Here is a 17542-nt window from a genome sequence, read left to right on the forward strand (position 1 = left end):
TAAGGCCGAGCTTCCCGAGCGACGCTCAAACAACGTGACATGGTTTATTCTGTTGTTTTTAAAAACTGACCGTCAGTAACACATGTACTGTGTTTCATAATTCGGTTAAAAGTCACATGCACATTCCTGTGTGTCTATTGTACTCAGAAAACTAAAGAAACTGTTATTGTCATACTCAGGATGTATTTCATTGCATAAGCAAAGTGATGCCTAATCAGTAAATGTCTTCTTGTTGTTTTGTACAGGCTCGACGTGGGAAAAATCCATACGGCAGATTGGCTTTGAGAGGTAAGACATTAAAGTGTTCGTGCCCATCCCTCAGCAGTACTGTATAGCAGAACCTTTTGCAGGACTGTATGTAACAACGGCATGTGGAAATGGAAAGTGATCCAAACCAAAATGTTTACGACTATATTGTCAACAGTTGTGGTGTGGAGTGGACACCGCCATCCTCTTCAATTAGAACGTTTTTTTAAAACTACATTCATAGTTTTAGTTATAGTTATCGTGCTCAGTGTAAACGGCGATTTAGATTGGACTGCACGGTGCGCATGTCCCTCCAATATGCCAGTGATTCTCAACTTTTTTATTTCAACGACCCCTAGTGTGAGCCCCCCCGCCCCCTCATTTGATATGTTTTTTATCTACACTGTAAAATCCTCTGTTTGGTTCCATTGGTAAACTCTGAATTGTCCCTTAAGTGTCCACTTGGTTTGGGGTGTCCACATGAAAGAATTAAGTATATAATTTTTTTTAATATAATAATATTAAAAAAGTGTCCGCTTGCTGGTTCCTAACTATCAATCATTTAGCTGGGGACCCCCTGGAACCCCTTAAAGGACCCCTGGGGGTCCCCAGACCCCATATTGAGAACCAGTGCCCTATACTTCAGCATTACGAAGCATCTATCTCAATAAAGAAAATTAAAAAACCCAGAAACAATGGAGTAGACAGCCCCACTCTCCTTTTAAAACAAAATTGACATATTATGACACGGTAATCATTTCAGTCCTTTCTTTCTTATGAATTATTAATCAAAACTGTGTGGGTTTTAGATTGATTGATGAAAACCAGAAGAGGTTTTCTTTCTAGTCTAAAAAAACAAAGGGGTGCTTGCATTTTCCTCTCTTTCGCGATCATGCAGCGTAAAATACATCACTGCAGATTTTGGTCAATTGAGCGTGAATTCTTTTCCCAGCAGAACTATTTCAAACACTGTTTCAGTCATTTGAGGAAAAGTGATAAAACTCACTTCATTCACCCCTGTGAGTGCAGGCAGGCTCATGGAAGTAAACGTCAGCAATTATGCACCAGCTTGCTAGGACTCATACTACATTACTCACTTACATGTACTCATGCATTCATGGTTGATATAGACTGTGTATATATACTCATTATATTCACTGCTGATAGACGGCGGAAACCTTGCATGTCCAAAATTGTTTTAATTTAATATTTTAAAGAGCATTTTAAAATAGTGAACATACAGTAGCAGATCTACAAGCTCACAATACGTACAGTAGCACAATTTTTTTGCCTAATAAAGTATTCAATCAATCAAAAAACCTGCTATTTTCACTACTTTTGTGTGATATTCGTGTATGATGAGGTAGGGCATTAATTCACAAAAAAAACATAAACATTTGAAACATGGAGATACGAGGTTTCTGCCCGACAGTGACAATATATTATCCAGATACCCAATATTGAAGGGCGGCTGACACCGCACATAATCGGTCTTATATTCACTCATAAGGCCGTTTCAGACGGGGAGCGAGTGACGCGCCTTAGTAATTCATTTTCAATGAGAGACGGGGGATTATTTGGGACGCGCAGAGGGGCGGAGAGGCAAGCGGGCGCGGTCCCGTGAAATTCTCGTGCTCGTTTCGTGCACGCGCCCGTGGGCGGCAAGAGCTGGATTGTGGTCAGCTTGATCCAAGCTGACCACTCTCTCCCCGTCTGAAACGGCCTTTAGTCTGTACATAATATACATTCATAATAATTAATTGGTGATGGATGTATATTCAAGATAATAACTGAAGGCATTTCAGCAGGACACAGATGTCTGACACAAAGTTGGAATCTGTGAACTTCTGCATGAGAATATACTCTCTAAGTGAAGTGCTCCAGAAATGAAGGTCTTAAGCCCAATCTGACACATTTGTTTGAAAAAAGTGTTCTAAGCATAGCACCCTATCACTTTTGACCACTTAAGCCCTATTTCATACTTTATAATATCGTTGCTGTCGGGCAGAAACCTCCATATTCAAACTTTTCGTGTTTTTTTCCCTAAATTAATGCCCTACTTGATCATACTACAGCGACACACAGACGGTTTTGAGCTTGTAGATCTGCTACTTTTGCTGCTTTTGAATTTGAATCCGGAAAAGCAACCGTTTTGGATTGGTTTCCACCCGACGGAGACGATATAATAAAATATCATAATTTAATACAATAATACATTTTAGTTTTTGAAAGTAAAAAGAAAAAAGTTTTGCCTATAAATGACCAGTGTCCAAAATAGAGACGCCAGGTTGCAAGTGGTTAATAACATTAAACACCACTTTGCACGTGTGGCCACACACACACCGGCCAATCACTTGACAAGCTTTGTAAATGCTGCTAACTTGCTCCTACAGCGTTGTATGTGGTTTGCCTTGATGAATGCTAAACCTGATTATGTCCGACAATCAGTTGACAGGCCTATTTTTCAAGGCCCTTGCGCTGCCGCATCTGTCTGCTCCTCCCGCCCTCCCGTCTCTCCATCCCATCCCATGATCGTACTCAATGTGGTTTCCTGAGTACGGGAATGTCCTAAGTTAGCCACGTCCTTTTTCCAGTACTCAAGAGCCATTCGAAAGCTAGATAGTGCGCTGTAAGTGGCGGAAGTTGGGGCCATAAACAATTTATCCCTTTCGCATTTACAGTACCTGTTTGTGTTGAGGAGCATATACCCCTGACAGATCTGCCTATACGTACCCATAAGTGCTGCTCTTCCCATCTGTCAATGCCTGTTTTCAGGCCGAGAGCTGTAAGAACACAACCTCCTGTTGTTGACCTAACATTTACTTTAGCAGAGTAGGGCTGCACGATTATTATGACTGAAATGATAATCCCCATTATCTTTTGCTGAATATTGTAATCACAATTATCAATCACAATTATTGATGATGATTGTTTTTGGTGAAAAAATATTATTTAAAAAAATAATATTTGTAATGCCGTTGTTGCGCGTTGTGCTTCTCTGTGTCATATTTTTTGTCAAATACTGTAGTGTGTACTTTAATTGTCAGCCTCATGGGTGGAGAGATGGGTTTTTCAATTTTCAATAATGGCACCTATACTTTAATAATGGTAATAGTGAGGAGAAGCAAGCACGTTGCAACAGCTGACAATAGACGTTTGAATTAGTTTCCCGATTATATAATTGTGAAACTTAAAATCACGATTTTCGATTAATTGTGCAGCCCTATAGTAGAAACACTGAGGTCTAATGTCTAATGTTCCGACATCTAATAAGAATTCACAGCTTGCCTGTGTCTCTTCGAGGATGATCCACTCCCCGTTGCTGCAGACATGTGACCTTTTCCAACCTGTAAGGAATACCAAATATTTACATGGTTGATCCGTGGACATATTCTGTGGTCTACTTGCGTATTTATGTACACTGGAATGGACACACCGGGATACCAGATTTTACTGTGTTGAACCCTCTGGAGATTTTATTTGGCCAAATTCAGTAGTAAACATCTGAGAAGTGTTTTCTACACAGGCGCTCACCCGGAACAGTGTCGAGGATAGTTCCCAGCTTCTAAGATAGTTCATAGCACTGTCAAGGATAGTTCAGAGCCTGCTAAATAGTACTGAACCTGATTTTTTTTTGGTACATTTATTTATACATTTTGTCTGAGGTGATTGATACTCTCAGTAATTACCCCTGTGGCCTTTCAGCAGCGAGCGGAGGCATTCCCCTTCACTTGCCAGTGTTAGTGTAATTTTCTGAAGCGATAATGAGCGGAATCTAGGAGTTCTAAAGATGTAGCTGGCTCGGGCCGTGGCCAGCGTAAGCGTTTGGAGGGATTCCATCACTTTGATCCATATGAGAACAAGATGCAAGAAGCTGCCATGATGATGGCTTATGTCGGATGACTGCAGATCTAATCTGTACAGAGAGAGAGAGAGAGTGGAGGAGGAAGGTGCTTCTGATGTACCCGTATTGGAGCCTTCTGCATCTAATTCATCAGAACTTTCTGCAGTGCTGCTAGGTGCCCACATTATAACCCCAGCGGCATGACTCACCACCACTCATTTCCTCTTAAGATTTAAACCAGCTTTCCACTTGGTTGTTTGTCCCTTGATAGCACATGGGACCGTTAAGTTAGATCATGTGTAAAATGCTTATGAACATATTTTGCGGTTTTGTGTGCATTTAACCACATGAACCCTAAGCGTCTTTTCTGGGCATGTCATAATAGGCAAACATTTGGCAAAAAATATCAACAAGCACACAGCGTGATGTGTGGTGAGCTTGTAGATCTGCTATTTTTGGCAAAGAGATTTGGTATACAGGGAAAGGAGGAGGGGGGCCAAGTACTGGGGGACCCCGATCAATGAAGTATATTGGGTTTAAGTGGTTAAAGGTTTTAAACATTAAAGGTTTTCAAACAATGTCATATTTCAGTTGATTATTCATAGTGTTCTTTGATGATATAGATTGATCAACTTAATAATAATATATATAAATACATCACATTTATAGAGTGCTTTTCTGGGTACTCAAAGACGCTTTACAAGCAAAACAAAACAGATCACTTTATTAAAGCGAAACGTCAGTAAAAATGAGTAAAAGAAAGAAATAGGGTCCACACTCCACAGAACAGGATAAAAAACTGTTAAAAATAGACCGAGATAATTGATAAGAGAGCGGGTGTTTCTTGGTTGCATAGTCGTGCGTGTGGATTCCTTTTTATGCACTACAAAACTTGTGCAATGCTTAGGTGCCCACATAATAAGCCCTGACTGATTTCACCCAACCACTCATTTCCCCTCAGATCTAAAGCAGGTTTCCACATGGTTGTTGACCCTCCAGTAGCACATGGGACAGCTAAATCACATCATGGGTACAGCAGAATATTAGGTTATGAATTATTTTGTGGGCTGTCTGTGCATTTATGGGTTTTGAATTTATTTACTATAATTACTTCTTGTGCCCTCAGCGATGTAGCCAGGTCCTACCAAGATGTTTCTAGGTCTTGTGCTATGAGTTATTATTCTTAGAGCCCTGGTTGAAAATTGGGACATACCGGTTGCATAATTGCTAATCTCTCAAAACAGATCCATGGATTCATTATTTCTTTGTTTTTTTAAATAATGGCTCCAAGATAATTGCAGATATCGATGTCTTCATAATGGACAAATAATGGCCGACATATTGGCCAGAGAGATATATCGGTTTTGGGCTGTAATCCTTCGATTATGAGGAGTAAAAGTGTAGGTGTCATAAGTTTCCCTGGCCTGCCCATGTGAGAATGTGATTCACAGAGCTTCACAACAATAAAGCAGCAATCTTACAGTATGGAAACAGACGGCCTTGATTAGATTAAGCCAGTCAACAGGAGCCAACAGAACGGACCATTTATCTGACTGTGCGTTTTCCATTGTGTTGATTAGCGCCGGGTTTTCAACTTGTTAACTTTTACGAGCTTTATATCGACTCGCGGGCCAGACTGCGATGGGCCAGTTCGTTTGAAGGCAGACCATCGGTTTACTGCTGCAAACTACAGTCAACATTTGCTCAGCGTTCGCTCCGGCAAACCTACGTCACATAAACACCCACCTGTTTTGTTTATTGTTACTTAGTTCTATTCGGAGCTCAGCGTTAAAGAGAAAACACTTTTTGGGGGCATATATAACAGGATACTGTGCAGATTGTTGTTAAAAAACCAAAATAGACATCGGGTTTGGAGGCTTCAAGGATTTACTTTTAACAGCGAGTCTGTAAGCCATTTTGAGGATGATTCTTATTTGTTTTAATCACACGTCCAATCACAGCACGTCATAAAACCTGTCCTCAAGTGACACAGGCGGCAGATTGAACCATTGGAAACCTGCAGCAGTCCTATAGCAACTGTCTAACTGTGTAAAACTTTTTTTTTTTAATATTCAAAATTTTATATTTTCAAATATTTTCAAAAATAGCTCAAGATGTACAAATCAGTAGATCTGCTATTTCTGCCAACGTACTAATGGATATAAAGTGGTTAAAATGATTGTGATGCCGTATTAACTACTTTTGCAGGGGACCCCCCGGAACCCCCTCAAGGACCCCTGGGGGTCCCCGAACCCCACTTTGAGAACCAATGCTCTACACCACCAGAGTTGAGTTTCCTGTTTGAGGAAATACTTTTGTACTTCATTGTAAACACTAATCAAAGAGCAATACTCCAAAAGTGTTGTATACCCATGCATACTGTATAACACCTGAATAGGCGAACAATCTGGGAAAATAGACGGACATTTGGAGAAAATAACAGATCTACAAGCTCACAACGTGTCGTCAAACCAAAGTGGTTTGGTGTAGAGGGGAAAAAAGGAGGGGACCAAGTACAGACCCCCGGAGGACCCCGGTCAACGAAGAATAGGGTTTAACCCATTAAAACCGGGAAAGCGTCCGTGTCATTTTATTTTTTTGCGTTGGCTATTCAAAAATAGTAGATATACAAGCTCACTGCGCGCGCGTCACTTCGTGTCGCGCTGCGGGCTTGTACATCTGTTTTTTTATTTTTTTCAAAAAATCTTGAACGTTTTTGAAAAATGTTGAATCATTTTTAATTAGTTTGAATAAGTTTGAGAACTACTGATTTAGAAGGCAGTTGTAGATTCGGCTTCAGGTCTTAATGGGTTTACGTGGTTAATGATAGTGTTCTGCCATGCAACAGGTCCATTTCATTGATATGCGAGAGGGGGGCTTTCTCTGTTGCACAGTTGTTGCATTTGGATTGCTTTAATACGCATGTTTGCACAAACCTTTCCAGCTTGAAATGAATAAACATGTTTATTTTCCCAGAGTTCTCATAGCCGTTCCGTTTATGTTGTTTTGGTGGAATTTCACTGATTTAACGGGCATACATTAGAGTTACGTGTGTGATACATGTGAGCTTGATGTGGAAAAAGGGCGGAACCCCCGTATAAAAGTTGAAAGACGTAACACCATATTAAAAGAATGGGAAAAATCCAGATTCCCATGCACCCAGTGAAACGGGCTGGTGTTTACAGTAGTAATTGTTCCAAACGTCTATATGGTTGTAATTTTATGTAACTATCTTCACACAGTTTAAACCACTCCACTGTTCTGGGGTGAACAGTCAGCGGGGAAAAAAACGATCTACAAGCTCACAACACATTGCAACCCGACGTTGAACTTATAGATCAGCTATTTTTGGCGAAGGGATTCGGTGTAGAGCAACAAAAAAGGCCCCGTGTGTGGGACCCTGGTTAACTAAGTACAGGTGTATAGGGATTACCGTAAGTGGTTCATTCTTCTCCAACCAAAATTACTTTTATAGTTAAATAAAACACACCTGTAGCGTTTGTTTATAATTCTAGATTGAAAAGTGACTCTAATGTACAATTGACTGCTGTTTTTCAACAGCAGTCAAAGTCATTCCTAGTTCTGTTGTAAACCGACATTGTAAAAAGAAAAAAATCTCTATTTTCAGTAACTTGGCATGTCCTCTCTCTTGTCTTCTGTCTGGTCTTGTCTCTCCAGTGTGATCGGTGCGGACGCAGGGAATGGCATCCGCGTGTTCATCCCCGACATCGGCATGTTCGTGGCCGGCCTGGCCACCTGGCTGCTGTGTCGCAGCTTGGTGCAGAAGAGGCCGGCTGAGGACATGGCCCAGTACAACGCTGACTTCCAACCCGAGGAGCAGGTGCGTGGCCTTCATTTTGTTGACATCCAGTACACACACAAACCATAATGAAAACTCTCTGTGTCGTCTCCGTCTGTCTGTTTGCTTCTACCTCTAAATGTGTGTCTCTTTGTCGTGTGTGTGTCGTGTGTAAGTACTGCATCTGTATGTATGTTTAACCCATTAAGACCTGAGGCGATACTAGAAATGTCTTCTAAATCCTATTTGTTTTTGTTGAAAAAAAAACATTTTTTTCACAATTTTTCAAAAATAGCAGATCTACAAGCTCATAGAGCGTTCCAGGTCTAAATGGGTTAATGTATCGCTGTCTACTTATGTCTGTCTGTCTCTCTCTCCTTCCGTTCCATCTCTCTCTTCTCTGTTTCTCCCATCTCTCTATTATACTGACCTGACTTCCCCTCATCTCTCAGACATGTTTTGTGCAATGGCCCATTCATTGACAGCATGAAAGCTTCCCTCCCATGCTTCATAAAAAATCAGGGAAGTTAGGAATATGGAGAGAGCAGAGTGTTCCCCATGAGTGTTCTTGCAGTGGTGATGACCTGGAACCCCCCCCCCCCCACCCCCGTTCTCCTCCTCCTCCTCCTAACCCCAGTCCCTTGGCACGTCGTTACTGTCCTTTTACGACTCACTGTTAATTAAATCCACATTCACTTTTCACTCCCGACTGTGGCACTCCTACTGGCACAGATGGCACGGTTCCCCTTCATTGATACGCTCACGAGATCGTCATTATCTTGTTGTTCTTCTGTTTTCATCTCTGTCTATAAAGTGTTTGATTTAGACCCTAGGAAATTGTTCTTTTTTTGGTTTGTTTAAAAGTTTGGAGTGCCAGATCAGTGTGGTTTGAAAGTCTTGACTTAAAAAAATAAAATAAGTAACAACCTTTATTTCTTTTTCATACATGTCTTGCTAAAGTTCGTCGTTTGTTCAAACTAGTGCAGCCCGCCTGTTCCGGGCGTGGCCGTTCAAAGCGAGCACAGTACTTGGCTGGTATTGCTGCTTGCAGCTTGCAGCATTGTCAGGGGTCAATGCCAATTTATAGCATGCGGCCGTTTGGAACGCATGGCTGTTTGGAGAGGGTGGCTTGCTTGGCCTCTGGAAGTACTGCTTGCACCACACGTCCTATCAACTTCACACTGGACTCCCTTATAGGTCCTCAGCAATACTACGGCAAGTGTGAAGTCGTTTGGATGAACAGTTCTCGCGATATGCGTAGGTTAACGGACAGACAGACAGACATACATACTGAGATTCCTAGAATGTATAGATAGCTATATTTATATTATATTTATAGATATATGTTGTTGTGCCTAAGGACAGGGGAGGGTGTTTGTTCCCAACAAGACAACAAAAAAAACTGTAAAGTGTAGGGAAACGCTGTTGAGGAGCTTCTGGTTTCAAGGGCCGGTGAGAGAGCAGCTGGGGTACTTACAGTCCATGTGCATGTACTGTAACAGTATCTCTATACGGTATGTCACCTTTTGTGATGTTAGGTTTTTTTGTCTCGTAAATGAATGGCCTTCTTCGTCATACAAGACGAAGAAGAGTGTCGTGCAGAAGTACAGTAGCAATAGCTGTAGCTGATCTACAAGCTCACAAAGCTGCATGCGTCGCGATGCGTTTGTGAGCTTGTAGATACAGTATGCCATTTCCTTTTTTTTATTTATTTTTAAGTGAAAGTGAAAGTGGTTAAGTGTGGGTTTTATGAATATCGAACCAATGAAAAGTATTAACAGGAGCTTGAAACTAAATGATAACTACAGAGGAACCACTGGAACACAGGTACTTTAAGTAATGGTTTTGGACATGCAAGTTTTCTACTGGACAGCGATGATATGCTATACAGGGCTGAAGCACAGCATCACCTGTAGGCCTCTATAAAAGGTTTCAGCACCATGGACAGTTCTGCCAACAAGCAGAGCACCATTAACCACTGCATATAGAAATGGTACGCTGGGCATTAGAAAGGGCATAGGGAGTAGCACAATACCCACCATGCTGAGTGTCAGTGCAGCTCAGTTACCAGCCCTCGTCCTAGACTAGACCAGTGGTTGTCAACCTTTTCTGGATCAGGATCCACTTGAAAATCTTCTAAAGTTTTCGCACCGTCTGACCACCTTTCTGCCGTCGTGTTAAGTGTTCAGATGGGCGGGACACATGACCTTTTTTTTATTTATTTTTTTTAAGATATTTTTTGGGGCGTTTTCTACTTTTATTAGAGAGGAAAGTAGGCTGACAGGAAATGGGGAGAGAGATGGGAGGGGGTGACACACAGCAAAGGTCGTCGGGAACGGGAGTCGAACCCGCGACACGCTGTAAGACTGTGGCCCCGGGGCCACATGACTTTTAATGATCAATCAATCATTTTATCAGTGATCAATGAAACTAAAAACTATTTTTTCTAGATTTTAAGAAAAAATACCTTGACATTATTATTATTATTATGTTTTACATTTGATCATTAAAATCATAGTAATTTGCCAGTTATTTGGGGGCGCACTTGCAATACCCCGGCCTACAGGTTGAGAATCACTGTCGTAGATCCTTGCCCTGACCATAACCACACCAATCCCGTGCCTAAACGAAACGAGCTCCAAACAAATCCCTAGACTGAACCATCTCTGGCTGTTGCTGCAATACATAATGGGCATTGTCCAGTTGATGTACAGTATGTGCTACCCGACTGACTGATGTGACATGAATCCATGTTCTCCAAGGAGGAGGAGCAGGAGGATGAAGAGGAGGAGGAGGAGAAGCTGAGCATGGACGACAACATCCTGCTAGAGGAGGACTACGAGGCCGGGTATGAGGCCGGGGAGGACGAGGAGGCAGAGGAGCTCGACGAAGAGGACGACGAAGAGGAGGAGGAGGATGAAGAGGAGGCCGTGGAGAGCACCAAGATGAAGGTTCTGCGGCTGGTGGCAGGGATGGCGTCCAAAGTGAAGGAGATCATCGGCAACCTGATCACCACGGCGGGACAGGTGGTGGTCACCACCCTGCTGGGTCTGACCGGTCAGTGGTTCATTGTGCAGTTTTTTGCTATGAAAGGACATAAACCTTTAGTCATGATATTTTACCTGTAAAACACACTAGAGTACTTTTTGACTGTTTTAATGTGTGGGCTAGCACTGTCTTGTAAATCTGTAATTGCGCATGTGCCTCTACAGCATTATGCTAGCAGCGTCATGTCAATTTGTATCTACGTTAGTGCATCTATAGCGTCACGCTATCAGCGTCATATAAATCTGTAGCTACGTAAGTGCATCTACTGCATCATGCTATCAGCGTCATATAAATCTGTATCTACGTAAGTGCATCTACTGCATCATGCTATCAGCGTCATATACATCTGTATCTACGTAAGTGCATCTACTGCATCATGCTATCAGCGTCATATAAATCTGTATCTACGTAAGTGCATCTATAGCATCATGCTATCAGCATCTAATAAACTGATAAAGTATTCAATCAATCAATCAATCAGTGGTCATTTGACGAGGCTTATTATGCTTCAATTCCAAAAGTACTTAATACAAAAGAGGATCAGCTCATTGACATGTCCACTGACTCTGTCAAGAGGCACATTATATGAAAAACTTGTGAAGTTCTGGATGAGTTGTAGACATAATTCACAGAGCTTACAGCAAAAAACAAATATTTTTTACCTTTTACAACATGTCACTGTGAGAGTGGTATTTCCACACTGGCATACCTGAAGAATTTGTACAGGGCAAGGTCGGAGCCAGAAAATGACATAGGACTCTGTCCCTGTCCACCACTGTAGCCAAGAAGAGACAGACATGGACCACCTGTAATCATGCCATAGAACACTAGTTGAGAAACTGTGCACTAAATGACCCGGTCACCTAAGATGACACATCAAAGTTGTCAGTTACTGGGAAGTCGGAGGTCAAGAAGTTCCACAGAATAGGGAGTTAGAATCTCAAGAAGGGGAGGTATTGTGCAACGAATTATATCAAGCCCTTTTTAAGGGCTTAAACTTATTTAAGTTTAAGCTTTTCCCCCCACACCACACCTATTAAATCAAATACTTTTGTAAATTTGATGGACTTAAGAAGTATTATTAGTTAAAATATTTAATACGTTTAACAAAGGTACAATTTATGGACTTTTGTATAGCACCTGACGAAGCTCACGGCGAAACGCGTCGTGCTAATAAAATACTATAATGCAGTAGTAAGTTGTCCATCTGTTCCCTGGAGTGTGCAGTCCCTTCCTTGAAGGTCTATTCCCTTTTTTACAATTTATATGCCTGCTGACTAGACTTGCACCTCCAACGGGGTTTTTTGGATGTGCAGGAGTCCCCTTTTTCGTACAATTTATGTATTTACTTCTTTTTCTTTTTTTATGGACCGCCTGCAGACCTAAATATGCCACGGACCACTAGTAGTCCGTGAACCATTGGTTGAACAGTGTTATAAAGCATTGAGTATTTATGAGTTCTTATAACTATAATTATACAGTGTTTTAAGCAGATTATAATGCATTATAAGTATGTGTATAATGCATTATAGACATGGGATGCATATCAAGTGTATCCCCACCACAACAGCGGTCCCCAGGTTGATTCTTAGTCTGGGTGGTGGTCCCTGGTTCACAATCAGTTGAAACCCCCTGATCTACAGCATGTAAATCTGTATCTACACCTGTGCACCTACAGGCATCATGCTGCCGTCGCTGACCTCGGCCGTCTACTTCTTCACCTTCCTGTTCCTGTGCACCTGGTGGTCTTTCTGCCGGACCATCGACACGCTCATCTTCAGCTGCATGTGCGTGCTGATGGCCATCTTCAGCGCCGGCCACCTCGTCGTCCTCTACCTGTACCAGTTCCAGTTCTTCCAGGAGGCCATCTCGCCAGATGACAGCTTCATCAGGTCAGATACGAGCTGTAATCACTTTTTATTGGCAATTAAGTTGGAGAAGGAGGTTGTGCTTCAACGGTGGGATTCTCAGTGGACTGCTAAATCCAATATCCGGCGAGCATATTCCGAAATAATATGAAAGATTTAGCACATGTCAAATTTCAGGTCAAGGAGGACAAAATACTGACATTTAACTTTTTTATTTGGCTCACATTGCAATAGAAAAATGCTTGGCACCGAGCCTAAACGCACTGAAGAAGGTATTGTCTTACTTGACCTGAAATTTGACATGTGCTAGCTTTTTCCATATTCTTTTGGAACATGTACAGAAATATCTCCCTTTCAGCAGAGTCAGATTTTTTTCAGTTTTGACTGTGTTTTGTGTCCAGCAGAAACAATGCGAGCGCCACCTATACGTATATCTTCCAACCCCAGCTCCACCCAAAGCTTTCCTCACCTTCTGAGCTTTGCTCTTCTGTTCGTTCTAGCTTTACAGCGAGCGCTATCCAAATATGTTTTATTTATTTTTCAGCACCAGATACCACATGACCGTCCCCCGATATCTTTCGGAGAAAGAAAAAGTTATGAGCTGTCACTTGAAGTAACTTTCGTATTCAGTGTAACTTTCAGTGAGTGAGTAGGTTCAGGGCCTCTGCTACAGACACTTTTAACCCATTAAGACCTGAGGCCGATTCTTTCATGTATTCTAAATCCTAACAGTTTTCTGAAAAACTTAGTTGCTATATATCAGCGGTGTTCAAAATCCTTTCGTGTCAAGGACCCCCAGAATTATATGTATTTGGCCGCGGACCCCCATCTCAAAATGTGTTGTTCCCTGGACCCCCAGAAGCAAAGATTTGAGTTCAAAAAAATCGTGAAACAAACTCATAACAGCTAAAATCTAAAATGACACAGATTGTAAATTCAGTAATGGCACACATGGGGCAGGACATCAGTGCAAAGTTTTTATGTCATTGCATAACTGCAACACATTGCTCAATGACATGACAAACCATAGACGTTTTAGCTCGGGGATATGCGAAACTCGAGGCAGGCTTGTTTAAACGGCAATAAATATTTATCATTGTTAAAAACAACAGGGCCCGTAGAAAAGGCAAACGCAGCTGGTGAGTCCATGTATCACTCTCTCTACCAGACGTGATTCATCAGCTAATAAGAGGGCCAGGATAGTGGTGTTGTTATATTATGCATGAGAGCGTAGCCGTTTGTGGTGGTGGCGGTTAAACACAATGGGTCGAGTCTAGCGACAATGGGGCACTGGAAAACAACAGTCATGCTTGCCCATGCTCTGTGTGAAGAGCTTTTTCGTGGATAGCAAGTAACTGAAGACTGGGTCAGTACTTCATCGAGTGTCACGCACCGAAAATAGGCGATCTACAAGCTCACAACGTGTTGCAACATCGACTATTTTCGGCGCACAACATAAGTTGAGAACTAGGCTCTTGATACCACTACAAAGTGTTATGTTTACAGATGGGTCTCTTCTGCTATAGCAGGATACTGTATAAAGAGAGTGTAAATTCTGGCATGTTAGAAATAGAGGCTAGAGATGATGCTATACACAAATAGCTAATAAAAAATCCACAGAAGCGTGAAATTGCAGCTGGAAAGATAAGTACCTCTAAAAAAAGAATAAACTAATGTCCATTCAGTGTTTGGCAACCCAATCAACGTGATTTTGAATGCATACTGTTGTCTCAGCAGTTTTTTTTTAAACTGAGGCCAAGCAGCTAGTTTAAACTACTGTGATGGCTGGTCTGTCTGTCGCCCCAAAACTGTACACATTTTTTATAATGTAAAACCGTTTGGGCGGCGGCCGTAGCTTACTGGATAGGGAGGCTGTCTGGTAATCAGAAGGTCACCGGTTTGCCTCCCGGTCAGCCCAGTATACATGTCGAAGTGTCCCTGAGCAAGACACTAAACCCCTAAATGCTAACCCCTGGGCGTGCCTCTGTGCAGCTATCAGCTGGGTGAAGCTGGAACTGAATTTCCCACGGACTTAATAAATATCAACATTCTTCTTCTTCTTCTTGACTGATACCCCTGTTTCCTGATTGGCTGAGAGAGCATGCAACATGTACAGTTTAATCATGAATCTAAATGGATCTCTAGATAAATCGAAAGCTGGTCACAGCTGGTCGTGAATTACAGTAAGTGCTTGTTTCTGAATTGTACCACATTTAGCCATTACAAAACTTTCAATGATGGTTCATTGTGCTTTTTTGGAACTCATCACACCATAGTTTTCCTGACTGTTGCCTCTCTCTCTCTCTCTCTCTCTCTCTCTCTCTCTCTCTCTCTCTCTCTCTCTCTCTCTCTCCCCCCCTGTGCCCTTGGCGTTTGTGGAGCCATATTGATTTTATGGGCTCTCATTTGAAAGCTGTGCTGCAGTGTGTCAGGACCAATGCCATTACGTCTATGTATAGCTTTAGACTGCCTTGGATAAACCCTGCTGGTCCCTACTCCCAATCTCCTGCTAGATGGGCGAGATGGCATCACTGATAAACACTGATTACTGTGTTGCATTGACAAGTCGACCATCGGAAAACAAACTTGTTCAGAGTTAATGGGTTCTGCTCATGCTGGCACTTAATTGTGAAAATACTGTGGATTATGATTAGGAGAAATAACCAAAGACGCTCTCTTGGTCTCTTTATGTTCAAGATTAAAGATTTTTTTTATTGTTACATCTCATATACTGTAGGACTAGTACACAATAGTTCTTTGCTTTTGGTTCCTCAACATTGTAGCAGCAATAACAACGATAACAAATATTTTTTTAAGAATAGAAACAATAGTAAGCACTAAGCAGAAGGTAAAGAAAGTAAGATAGGCAAAGTATGTACATTCATCATATCACACTTTGAGGTGCTCGAAGGCGCTGTGTGTGTGTGTGTGTGTGTGTGTGTGTGTGTGTGTGTGTGTGTGTGTGTGTGTGTGTGTGTGTGTGTGTGTGTGTGTGTGTGTGTGTGTGTGTGTGTGTGTGTGTGTGTGTGTGTGTGTGTGTGTGTGTGTGTGTGTGTGTGTGTGTGTGTGTGCGCGCGCGCGTGCGTGTATACTTACGTGTGCATAATTATGTTTGTGAAGTGTCTGAGCCGGTGGTATGTTTATAGTATCTGTAGGTGTGTGAGGGGTGCTATGTGCGATTGTGTGTGTGTGTGTGTGTGTGTGTGTGTGTGTGTGTGTGTGTGTGTTTGTGTGTTAGGCAGACAGGTAACAGGCCTGTAACATGTTTCTTAACATACTAGCTCCTCTTTAAGGCTAACTCTGGAACGTTTGCATTTCCATGTGGCTGATTCCTATCTGATGGCTCATTAGATGAATAGGCCTTCTATTTCAGCGTCTGCTCTCTTCCTCTATACTGTACGTTAACGTCCACTTTCCACTGCTCTGAGGTATTTCTGTCTTCCTCAGTGCAATCTGTTGATAAAAGTAGCCCTCCCTCCAACATCCCATGTTTCCTATTCCGCAACACCCCGGGCTGCTCAAGAAGGAAACTCCGCCATAAATACGTTTGGTCCCTTATTGAACAATAGGCCGGTTCAGTGGCTTTGCCCTAATTGTGGCTGTTGACAGTGGCTTGGCCTTGCCACGGGGGCCAGCGTTGAGTGAGAGTGTTGAGACGCCTAGCTTCCACCTCGCTTCCTGACGCGCCGCCGCCGGTGTTGCCAGATTTTGTAAGAGAAATAAGCAACCAGCTCTATGAAAACAAGCCCAAAAGAAGCGACCATAAGCCACATGAGCACATTGTTTAATGTGCTCACACACAACGCGTGGCGATACGACGCGTTGTGAGCTTGTAGAACGGCTATTTTCAAAAAATCTTGGTGAATATTTTTGAAACATTTTAACAACTAAAAGTTGCTTCAATTTGTATGTGGGTCCCTGGCACAAAACATTTTCAGGTGGGGGGTTCTGCAGCCAATTACAAATTAATTTGGGGTCCTTGACATGAAAATGTTTGAGAACCACTGGTTTAAACAACATTTAGGAACCAACCAAGCCCAAATACGGAACTACACTTTAGAATCAACCCGCAGCTATACCAATATTTACAAGCGACAGAAGAACAAGCCCAAAGTCACTTATAATAAGCGGACGTGGCAACCCTGGCCGCCACCACCACCACCTCACAATGGAACTCCCCGAGTCATGTGACCCGCCTGCCAGGCCGGCCTCCACCAGCTGCTGGAGGAGAAGCCGTTCGGGAAGTGGTGTGTCAGGAGGGGGGCGTTGACTCTCCCACATGGTATACTGTTAGAAAACACTCTCTGCCTCTGAAGCTTTTCCAACAGTGGCTGTCCTTGGTACAGTTCCTGTGCGGTACACGACCTTCTTTGTTTTACCGGACAGGAAGGGGACAGCGTCATCATCTCACATTCCTTTCAGTCGGTGTCGCAACACATGTGCTGGTTGGCTTAAAACGCCAGTTCACATTTTCCAGTGTATTAAGGAGAGTTAGTCAGCGTTTAGTATAGCATCGAAGAAGAAAGTCAACGCTGATTTCAGTAGCAGCGCTTCATCTCTAAAGCTATTGATTGTATAAAATAGCAATGAAAAAGGTGTCACACACACAGTGGCAAAAGGCACGCACATCCTGTCCTTCTGGGCTGGGTGCTGGATCAAAAATCCAACATGAAAAAACGATTAAATCCGCAATACAGAATACTGCTCCCATCGTGGGTTGTTTCTTTATTGGTAACG

At 42.4% G+C, this 17542-nt stretch overlaps 1 protein-coding gene across 2 annotated transcripts in view; it reads left to right on the forward strand.

Annotated features, from left to right (window-relative positions):
• The window catches only part of piezo2b (piezo-type mechanosensitive ion channel component 2b), a 143091-nt gene that overhangs the window by 35140 nt on the left and 90409 nt on the right, over window positions 1-17542 (forward strand). For both annotated transcript variants that reach the window (XM_080439410.1, XM_080439411.1), the window contains exons 4-7: window positions 246-288; window positions 7769-7931; window positions 10652-10946; window positions 12616-12829. In XM_080439410.1, the coding sequence (XP_080295536.1) occupies window positions 246-288; window positions 7769-7931; window positions 10652-10946; window positions 12616-12829 (715 nt within the window). The remainder of the gene's footprint in view (window positions 1-245; window positions 289-7768; window positions 7932-10651; window positions 10947-12615; window positions 12830-17542) is intronic.

This window comes from Gymnoscopelus braueri (genome assembly GCF_963280865.1).
Source record: "Gymnoscopelus braueri genome assembly, chromosome: 10".
In the NCBI taxonomy this organism is placed as follows: domain Eukaryota; kingdom Metazoa; phylum Chordata; class Actinopteri; order Myctophiformes; family Myctophidae; genus Gymnoscopelus; species Gymnoscopelus braueri.